This window comes from Salmo salar, chromosome ssa10, assembly GCF_905237065.1.
Source record: "Salmo salar chromosome ssa10, Ssal_v3.1, whole genome shotgun sequence".
NCBI classification, from domain to species: Eukaryota; Metazoa; Chordata; class Actinopteri; order Salmoniformes; family Salmonidae; genus Salmo; species Salmo salar.
The window spans coordinates 87,652,071-87,663,650 of record NC_059451.1 but is presented as its reverse complement, the minus strand read 5'-3'; the positions used below and the strand labels follow the sequence as shown (position 1 = coordinate 87,663,650).

The following is an 11,580-nucleotide window of genomic DNA, read 5'->3' as shown; positions in this document are numbered from 1 at the left end:
TGTGTTTCCTGCCTGAGTGTTTGGAAGGGAAAGGAGGAGACGCCTGTGCATCCTTCATAGAGGGTAATTGACTTGTTTACGTTACATAGGGATCCACCCTTCATCCCCATGGGTGTAAACTCTACATTTGTTTGTTTCTTCTAATTGTGCTTCATGTTACTAGATGAAACTTACTCTATATTATATATAAGCAGATTTAGATAGAGATCCCGTGTACTGTACTCTCACATTGTTGGGAAAGGACCCGTATGTAAGCATTTCACTGTTAGTATACACCTGTAGTTTACGAAGCATGTGACAAATAACATTTAATTTGATTTGAGACATGCATATTATTCATAAACACGCTCACACAAACAGTTGCATATTGGATGGAGATAATTATGATTTACTTTTGTCTAACGATACAAAATGAAACATACAACATACAGACATACACAAACATCAACAATCTCACTTCTGCCCAGACCCACCTGCTCTCACCCCTATCTCCAGTGCCTGCACTACTCTCCCCCATATGTCCTAAAATTGCACCATTTTGTTCCTCTCCATTGCCCACGCTTTTTCAATATTCAGATAATGAAATGTATAATTTTTTCATGGTCTTAACTATGGATGATTGGTAGATTTCCAGTTTAAGTGTACATTTTTTTTCAAGACAATTGACGAGAAGAGTATCCTCCAATCCATAAGGTAACTATCTCACTGCCCCCTCATATGACATGTCTTGAAATATGCAGACAGACGGATTCAAAGTAAAATTACATTTGTAATACTTATTTTTCTTTTTTCTCCCTTTTTTCTCCCCAATTTCGTGTTATACAATTGGTAGTTGTTGCAGTCTGCAACTCCCGTACGGACTCGGGAGAGGCGAAAGTCGAGAGCCATGCGTCCTACGAAACACAACCCAACCAAGCCGCACTGCTTCTTAACACAATGCACATCCAACCCAGAAGCCAGCCGCACCAATGTGTCGGAGGAAACACCGTACACCTGGCGACCTGGTCAGCGTGCACTGCGCCCGGCCCGCCACAGGAGTTGCTAGTTCACGATGAGACAAGGATATCCCTGCCAGCCAAACCATCCCTAAACCCGGACGACGCTGGGCCAATTGTGCGCCGCCACATGGCGGCCGGCTGCGACAGAGCCTGGGCTCGAACCCAGAATACTTCTGAATACATCCATAACTTTTGGACTTCATGGCACTCCCAGAAGGAATGGGTTATTACGTCATTGTTAGTTTTTCAAGACGACTCTCTCGTTGTGCTGTAGAATTGTTTTATTTAATTTAATTTGTAATAAATTCTATACATTAATCTATACATTGGATTATGCGTACATTTTCGTTACCTGTAATTTTGTTAGTTATGTTCTTTTCAGTTCTTTTTTTAAGTATTGGTTCTTACCTATCATATGAATATCCTTTTCTGACTCAAGATTTGCTCTGATGCCCAAAATATTTAAAATCTAAATTTGTGATAGGAAACTTGTATGTTGCATGTACTGTGCCTTCAGAAAGTATATAGACCACTTGACTTATTCCACATTTTGTTGTGTTACAGCCTGAATGCAAAAAAAAATTCTCTCATCTACACACAATACCCCATAATGACAAAGTGAAAACATGTTTTTAGACATTTTTGGAAATGTGTTGAAAATGTAAATACAGAAATATCTCATTTACGTAAGTATTCACACTCCTGAGTCAATACTTTGTAGAAGCACCTTCGGCAGCCATTACAAATTGGTTGTTGATCATTGCTAGACAACTATTTTCAGGTCTTGCCACAGATTTTGAAGTAGGTTTAAGTCAAAACTGCAAATCGGAAACTCAGGAATATTCACTGTCTTCTTAGTAAGTCTAGATTTGTCCTTGTGTTTTAGGTTATTGTTCTGCTGAAAGGGGAATTAATCTCCCAGTATCTGGTGGAAAGAAGACTGAACCAGGTTTTCCTCTAGGATTTTGCCTGTGATTAGCTCCATTCTGTTTTTGTTTTTTTATCCTGAAAAACTCCCCAGTCCTTAACGATTACGAGCATACCCATAACATGATGCAGCCAACACTATGCTTGAAAATATGGAGAGTTGGTACTCAGTGATGTGTTCTATTGGATTTGCCGCATACATAACACTTTGTAGTCAGGACAAAAAGTAAATTGCTTTTCCACATTTTGTGCAGTATAACTTTAATGCCTTGATGCAAACAGGATGCCTGTTTTGGAATATTTTTGTTCTGTACAGGCTTCCTTCTTTTCACTCTGTCAATTAGATTAGTATTGTGAAGTGACTACAATGTTGTTGATCCATCCTCAGTTTTGTCCTATCACAGCCATTAAACTCTAACTACTTTAAAGTCACCATTGGCCTCATGGTGAAATCCCTGAGTGGTTTCCTTGTTCTCCGGCAACTGAGTTAGGAAGGATGCCTGTATCTTTGTAGTGACTGTGTATTGATACACAACCCAAATTGTAATAAATAACTTCACCATGCTCAAAGGGATATTCCATGTTCAATGTTTTTTTTTTTTTAATCAGAAAACCTCCCTGCTCTTTGTGGTTGAATCTGTGTTTGAAATTCACTGCTCGACTGAGGGACCATTTGTAGGGTGTGGGGTACAGAGATGAGGTAGTCATTCAAAAATTAAACACTATTATTGCACACAGTGTGCTGACAGTGTCAACAGCAAAACACCATCTCACCACCTCTATGCTTCCCGGTGGGAACCACACATGCGGAGATCCATTTACCTACTCTGCATCTCACAAAGACACGGTGGTTGGAACCAAACATCTCAAATTTGGACTCATCAGACCAAAGGATAGATTTCCATCGGTCTAATGTCCATTGCTCGTGTTTCTTGGCCAAAGCAAGTCTCTTCTTCTTATTGGTAGTGGTTTATTTGCAGCAATTCGACCATGAAGACCTGATTCACGCACTCTCCTCTGAACAGTTGATGTTGAGATGTGTCTTTTACTTGACCTACTTGAAGTATTTATTTGGGCTGCAAATTCTGAGGCTAGTAACTCTACTGAACTTATCCTCTGCAGCAGAGGTTACTCTGGGTCTTCCTTTCCTGTGGCGGTCCTCACGAGAGCCAGTTTCATCATAGCAATTGATGTTTTTTGCGACTGCACTTGAAGAAACTTTCAAAGTTCTTGAAATGTTCCGCATTGACTGACGTTCATGTCTTAAAGTAATGATGGACTGTCTTTTCTCTTTGCTTATTTGAGCTGTTCTTGCCATAATATGGATTTGGTCTTTTACCAAATAGGGCTATTTTCTCTATTCCACCCCTACTTTGTCAAAACTGTCATCAAGGCAAAGGGTGGCTACTTTGAAGAATCTCAAATATAAAATATATTTAGATTTTGTTTAACACTTTTTTTGGTTACTACATGATTCCATATGTGTTATTTCATAGTTTTGATGTCTTCATTATTATTCTACAATGTCGAAAATAATAAAAATAGAAAAACCCTTGAATGAGTAGGTGTGTCCAAACATTTAACTGGTACTGTACATGCATACACACTCCGAGAGAGGCCTGTACACTCTCCAGAGCTGTGGAGAGCAAGACATCCTCATATTTATTCAAATACACCTTCTCTCTTATGTTTTCTGTTACTTCTCTTGGATGGTTAAGTGACTTTGTGAGCCCCAAGTGATTTTCCCAGCTTGTCTCCTTCCTTCACTGACTGCTCACTTCCACCTTGCTGTTACCCTTCAAATACCTTTTTAAACTCACTCAACTTTCACTATTTATTTTGCTCAGTTTAATTTTACCACTGTTCACCTCTCACCTAACTTGCGAGCATGTATGAAGGTGAACTTGAAATACTTGTGTGCAACCTGCGCTTGACGATGACGCCAAAATAACTTCCTCCAGTAGAACAATAAAGCTTATCAAACTTAATCAAATTTACTTAGAGCCTTTACTACGAGCCTTGCCTCGTGACAAAACAACAGATTGAAAGAAAGGGGAAGAGGATAGATAAAGAAGACATAAAGATCAGATTAAAGGCCAAGGGAATGTGGAAGAGAGAGATGGCTGAGAAGCAACATTTATATACACTGCTCAAAAAAATAAAGGGAACACTTAAACAACACAATGTAACTCCAAGTCAATCACACTTCTGTGAAATCAAACTGTCCACTTAGGAAGCAACACTGATTGACAATACATGTCACATGCTGTTGTGCAAATGGAATAGACAACAGGTGGAAATTATAGGCAATTAGCAAGACACCCCCAATAAAGGAGTGGTTCTGCAGGTGGGGACCACAGACCACTTCTCAGTTCCTATGCTTCCTGGCTGATGTTTTGGTCACTTTTGAATGCTGGCAGTGCTTTCACTCTAGTGGTAGCATGAGACGGAGTCTACAACCCACACAAGTGGCTCAGGTAGTGCAGCTCATCCAGGATGGCACATCAATGCGAGCTGTGGCAAGAAGGTTTGCTGTGTCTGTCAGCCTAGTGTCCGGAGCATGGAGGCGCTACCAGAAGACAGGGCAGTACATCAGGAGACGTGGAGGTGGCCGTAGGAGGGCAACAACCCAGCAGCAGGATCGCTACCTCCGCCTTTGTGCAAGGAGGAGCAGGAGAAGCACTGCCAGAGCCCTGCAAAATGACCTCCAGCAGGCCACAAATGTGCATGTGTCTGCTCAAACGGTCAGAAACAGACTCCATGAGGGTGGTATGAGGGCCCGACGTCCACAGGTGGGGGTTGTGCTTACAGCCCAACACCGTGCAGGACGTTTGGCATTTGCCAGAGAACACCAAGATTGGCAAATTCGCCACTGGCGCCCTGTGCTCTTCACAGATGAAAGCAGGTTCACACTGAGCACGTGACAGACGTGACAGAGTCTGGAGACGCAGTGGAGAACGTTCTGCTGCCTGCAACATCCTCCAGCATGACCGGTTTGGCGGTGGGTCAGTCATGGTGTGGGGTGGCATTTCTTTGGGGGGCCGCACAGCCCTCCATGTGCTCGCCAGAGGTAGCCTGACTGCCATTAGGTACCGAGATGAGATCCTCAGACCCCATTGTGAGACCATATGCTGGTGCGGTTGGCCCTGGGTTCCTCCTAATGCAAGACAATGCTAGACCTCATGTGGCTGGAGTGTGTCAGCAGTTCCTGCAAGAGGAAGGCATTGATGCTATGGACTGGCCCGCCCGTTCCCCAGACCTGAATCCAACTGAGCACATCTGGGACATCATGTCTCGCTCCATCCACCAACGCCACGTTGCACCACAGACTGTCCAGGAGTTGGCGGATGCTTTAGTCCAGGTCTGGGAGGAGATTCCTCAGGAGACCATCCGCCACCTCATCAGGAGCATGCCCAGGCATTGTAGGGAGGTCATACAGGCACGTTGAGGCCACACACACTACTGAGCCTCATTTTGACTTGTTTTAAGGACATTACATCAAAGTTGGATCAGTCTGTAGTGTGGTTTTCCACTTTAATTTTGAGTGTGACTCCAAATCCTCCATGGGTTGATAAATTGGATTTCCATTGATTATTTTTGTGTGATTTTGTTGTCAGCACATTCAACTATGTAAAGAAAAAAGTATTTAATAAGATGATTTCTTTCATTCAGATCTAGGATGTGTTGTTTAAGTATTCCCTTAATTTTTTTGAGCAGTATAGATTGTAGACAGTTGCTGCTGTTGTCAATGGAAAGGAGTCTTATTAGTGTGAAGAACCTACTGTAACCTTTAATCCTCCACTGAGTGGCACGTCCTGACCAGTAAAAGGGGTTATTTGTTATTGTAGTTTGGTCAGGGCGTGGCAGGGGGTGTTTGTTTTGTGTGTTTCGGGGTTTTTGATTTATGTTCTATATTTTCTATTTCTATGTTTATTCTAGTTTTCTATTTCTGTTGTTTTTTCAATGACCTCCAATTAGAGGCATCTGGTTGTCGTTGTCTCTAATTGGAGGCCATTTTTAAGTGTGTTTGTTTTTCACTTGTGTTTGTGGGTGGTTGTTCCTAGTATAGTCTGTGCACCTTACTGGACTGTTTTCGTCATTTGTTTTGTTTAAGTGTCTTCTCTTTAATAAAGTAAAGAAGATGATCCATATACCTGCTGCATTTTGGTCCACTCCTTACGACACACGTGACACTGAGGTTGATGTCTCAAACCTCACACTAACTCAAACACAAATCTTTACCCTCACACTGACCCTGATTTAAACACCTACAAAATCCCAATTTGAACCCTAAATGAGTCCCCCGGGTGTATTTATACACCACCCAAAGTATAATTAATAACTTCACCATGCTCAACCGGATTTCAATGTCTGCTTTTTTTTCTTCTCACATATCTACCAATAGGTGCCCTTCTTTGCGAGGAATTGGAAAACCCCTCTGGTTTTTGTGGTTGAATCTGTGTTTTAAATTCATAAGTCTGTTTGTCAAATTTCTGCCCTGCTTGAGCTGCCCAGTCAACTGTAAGTGCTGTTATTGTGAAGTGGAAACATCTAGGAGCAAAAATGGTTCAGCTGCAAAGTGGTAGGCCACACAAGCTCACAGAACTCGTCTGTCCTCGGTTGCAACACTCACTACCGAGTTCCGTCAGCACAAGAACTGTTTGTCGGGAGCTTCATGAAATGGGTTTCCATGGTACAGGAGCCGCACACAAGCCTAAGATCACCATGTGCAATGCCAAGCGTTGGCTGGAGTGGTGTAAAGCTCAAAGGCATTGGACTCTGGAGCTGTGAAAACGTTCTCTGGAGTGATGAATCAGGCTTCACCATCTGGCAGTCCAACGGACTAATCTGGGTTTTGCGGATGCCAGGAGAATGCTACCTGCCCCAATGCATAGTGTCAACTGTAAAGTTTGGTGGAGGAGAAACAATGGTCTGGGCTGTTTTTCATGGTTCGGGCTAGGCCCCTTAGTTACAGTGAAGGGAAATCTTAACTCTACAGCATAAACTTATGTTCTAGATGATTCTGAGCTTCCAAATTTGTGGCAACAGTTTGGGGAAGGCCCTTTCCTGTTTCAGCATGACAGTGCCCCTTTGCACAAAATGAGGTCCATACAGAAATGGTTTGTCGAGATCAGTGTGGAAGAACTTGACTGGCCTACACAGAGCCCTGACCTCATCCACATCGAACACCTTTGGCATGAATTGGAATGCCGACTGTGAGCCAGGCCTAATTGCCCAACATCAGTGCGAGACCTCACTAATGCTCTTGTGGCTGAATGGAAGCAAGTCCCCGCAGCAATGTTCCAACATCTAGTCGAATGCTTTCCCAGAAGAGTGGAGGCAGTTTTAGCATCAAAGGGGGGACCAATTCCATATGAATGCCCATTATTTTGGAATGAGATGTTCGACGAGCAGGTGTCCACATACTTTTGTTCATGTAGTGTATCTGGCACACACTTCACCTCCAAGCATGTGTAGCTGTCTCTCATCAAGGGCTTCGTTTTCAAACGGGGAAGCTGATTTTAAAATAGCCAACACCTTTGGGAGGATAATTATAAACAATCACTGACACAAGAATCTCAAATAACAGCAGGAGCAAATAGCCAGTATGCCTTCCCTCCCTGCTATCCAACCACTGGAAGCTCCTAAAGGCTTTGGTAACACTTCATCCAGGTATAATTCCTTAGAACTTCTTATAAGCATACTTGAGCATTTACAATGTCTTATAACAAGGCTTATAATTTAGTTTCCCAATGGATCAAACTGTCTGTTATTTAGTCTGAATGATTAAAGGGGTCATACTGTACATGCTCATAAAAAGTAATACAATGCATTATATCTCAAACCATCTCTGAGGTGTTTCCTGTTCACTATCATGGTTTCTTAATCAAGCATAGCATAAATTCATTTCTACCATGAAAGTGCTTATTAGGGTCCGTAGTGCTTATGCATTTGAAGAGAGGGTGATCATAGAGCAGTGCATAAGGTGATTTGTGATATGTCTCAAAATCACTTCAAAAGGCACCTACACTTCCACCTAGGCATGTAGCCTAGGTTAGGCCACTTTATTGTATAACTAAATGTTTCATTGATTAAACTTTACATTAATTATTGTAATACATTTGACAACAACCTCTCTTTCAGATGTGGTACTTTCCATAAATGTAGCCTATTGGACAATTCGCTTCGTCAGCCGACTACAATGTAGACATTCCCTTTAAGTGGCAACCTTAGGGGACATAGAAATTATTCTGATGTAAATGCATAGAATTCAATAGATTTTCTTTATCAAATGCAAAAGCACATGAGTTTAACAGGATCAGTTAGGGCAGGCTATAGCCGTATCACGTTAAAAAAAACTAGCTTATTGCTGCATCTTCTTTTTGATGGTGGAAAAAAGAGACCATCCCTTTAAATAAAACTTGATGATTCCATTAGAACCGCAGCAGCAGCAGTTATACACGCAGCTGCCCAACCTGGCCGCCGCAAGATTGTTGAGCAAATATTATTTTCCTTCTGTATGACACTGGTGCGATTTAAAACATTATTATATTCGTTTTATACGTTGGATTCTTGGGAGGATAAACGAAACGTGTGACGTAGAAGAACCATAGTAGAAAGTGTTTACGGTATTGGAGACACGGGTTCTCTGGACGTTCATGAGGTGGACTTCGCCGCATTTGGTGGGCTGCTCCTAGCTTGGAAAATCCCACCATATATCCCTGACATTCATTCCAAACTCAACCTGTACGCTGAACTGTCACCGACGTTGATACATTATAAAGGAAAAGCATGGAATAAAGCCTGACATCGAAGGAGTCCTGAAGAAAAGTAGTTTTTTTTTCTGGTGAAAAGTAGTCCACTGCTTGTTTTAAATAACCTATTAATTATTAAGTAGCCTAGGAGAGGCATAGCCTACTCTTACAACTCATCACAAGATGTCTGTTCCGGTAAGTCTTATTTAAAGGTTATATTTTACATTTGGCATGAACTTTTGTTGCCTACAGATAGTCAGCGATACGATGTTGTCAAGTGTAATTTCCTTTGCTGCTCTGGCATTTGAAATGCACTAGGCTATGTGTCAGTGATGAGTATGCTACGTCTCGTGTATTGGTTTTGTAATATAATTGTAATACCACAGTTATAATGATATGAGATATGTATTTTCAATGTTTCTCTAATTTGTAAAAATGTCCACACTCTAGGAGTGCAAGCTCCAACGCAGACTGCTTGCTGTCAGGCTGTTGGCAAACTGTCAAATTTGACTTGTAGGAGTGCCAACGTTGCAGCCTGAGTTTTGTGAGTTACATAGTGTTGAGTTGGATACTGCAATTGTGTAACCACCAGTATAGTTTGAGTCTAAGGCCAAACGTATTGTACTTGGACACTTAATACTTCACCATGTTTGTAGTGAATAGGATTATGCAGTTATGTGAATAGGATTAGGAATATGCAGTTTTGATGGAGAGAACATTTTTGCTTTCTGTTGTCTTTTTCTGTTGTGTTTTCTGTTGCTTTGCACCATTAATCCAACAGCCTGCAAATCAGTAAATAGCCCAATTGTGTACCCTTATCATATCAAAAGGTACCAGTTCCATTCTTTGATGTGTATTTGGGTTGTTTACTGTAGGTGTGTGTAGATATTCAGGATATGACTGTTCCAATTGGCTAAGCAATGTTCTATCTAGCTTGGCATGTGTTGTTATGCACACAGATATCTAAAATAGCGTGCTCTAACCTGTGTGAGGATTCCTTCGGCAATACACATCTCAACCCTAGCAGTTTGTGAAGAAATCCCAAGTTTGTGTATCTTGCTGCTTGAAATTCAGAACTCATTGTTTTCCCTATGTCAGGTTTAGGGAGTAAAATGTGCTGATTACAGGGTTGAAGTTGTCTCCTAAACACTGAAATATATGGAGGCATCTTTGCCTGTAGATCATCTGGAGACATGATATATACCATTTTATGAACTGGGTGGTTCGAGCCATGCTGATTGGCTAAAAGCCATGGTATAACAGACCTAATACCACGGGTATTACAAACATTTATTTTTGCTGCTCTAATTATGTTGGTGACCAGTTTATAATAGCAATAAGGCACCTTGGGGGTTTGTTTGCCAATATACCACAGCTAATGGCTGTATCCAGGCACTCCGTGTTGCGTCTGGCATAAGAACAGCCCTTAGCCATGGTATATTGGCCACCTACCACACCCCTTTGTGCCTTATTGCTTAAATCACCCATGCTTACAGGCTCATTCGATTACAGCGATGTAAATGTGTAATGAACAAGCGTTATTTCCTTGTTTGCTTCGCTAAGTGTTTGAGCACATTATGAATCACTAACTGTATTAGGCTACACTTTTAGAACAAAAGGTGCTATCCAGAACCTAAAAGGGTTCTTCAGCTGTCCCCATAGGCGAACCCTTTGAATAACTATTTTTGGTTCCAGGTAGAGCACTTTGGGTTCCAGGTAGAACCCTATTCAATTCCATGTAGAAGCCTTTCCACACAGGGTTCTACATGGAACCCAAAAGGGCTCTACCTGCAACCAAAAAGGGTTCTACCTTGAACAAAAAGGGTTATCCTATGGGGACAGCTGAAGAACCCTTTTGGAACCCTTTTTTTTAAGAGTGTATGTATTATACTCTTGAGTAGGACTGTGTTTGGTTTGTACATATGTTTTTACCCTCAGTTACTGTAGCTTCTCTGCGCTGTATTCAACAAACACAGTCCGGATTGCAAATCCCATGCCTTGCGGCCCGGGTTTGATGGCAACAGCTGCTGTTCTCTGTGCAGACAGGATGACGAGTCTCCTAAACACCATCGGTAAACCCAGCGCCGTAATGACTCCCTCATCTCCATGCCAACTAGTCTGAGCCCCTTCACCTGGCTGCCACACATGTCACTGGGAAATCAAAGACAAACAGACAGGGCCATGGTGTGACTGTCCACCTAACCCAGTGGACAAATCATTCTTGCACACTTTTCCATTGTGTAGATATCATTTAAGATTTCCCATAGAAATCAAGTTAGATATGGGGGTGTTTTGGAAGATGGCTGGTGTACAACAGCTCATTTCCATTTGTACACTACTAGTCTTGCGGTAATAGTGTAGTAACATTGTTATTACAACGTTGAAGCTGTCAACATAGCGTCTGCTATAGGCTACATTTGAGTCTGTATCTTCTTATTGGGAATGCAGATTTTTCAAAGCATCCAATGTTGTTGCTTGGGTGATGGGTGTATTTCCTCGATGGCCTGCCAAAATGCTTATAGACTGGGAGTCCCCGTGGAGAGTATCCTCCTGCTGTATTTGATGGGTTAATTCCTCCAGTCAACCATAATATGAGGGAAATTAAACTGATGTTTGGATGGGATCAGCCCATAGAGTTAAGCATGCTTAGGTGAACATGAAGTCCCAGTTGGCTAGTAGCAGGGGTCCCAATGCTCCAACTCTGCAAGGCTTAAATACTAAACACCCTGTCATTCACCATTCACATCTGTGGCTTTTTAGTCATCCCTCCTTTGATATTATGAATTTAACCTTTGCAGGCCGTAATCAACTGATTTACTATAGGTGGAATATAATAGCATCTATTGCAATGTTTTCCCAGTGTTTTATTTTCATGCTACATGTACTGTATATAGGTTGCT

At 41.8% G+C, this 11,580-nt stretch overlaps 1 protein-coding gene across 3 annotated transcripts in view; it reads left to right on the top strand.

Annotated features, from left to right (window-relative positions):
* Window positions 1-8,371: 8,371 nt before the first annotated feature.
* LOC106560839 (breast cancer anti-estrogen resistance protein 1) overlaps window positions 8,372-11,580 on the top strand; it is a 134,188-nt gene continuing 130,979 nt past the window's right edge. For all 3 annotated transcript variants that reach the window (XM_014124199.2, XM_014124197.2, XM_014124196.2), the window contains exon 1: window positions 8,372-8,875. In XM_014124199.2, the coding sequence (XP_013979674.1) occupies window positions 8,864-8,875 (12 nt within the window). In that variant the 5' untranslated portion in view covers window positions 8,372-8,863. The remainder of the gene's footprint in view (window positions 8,876-11,580) is intronic.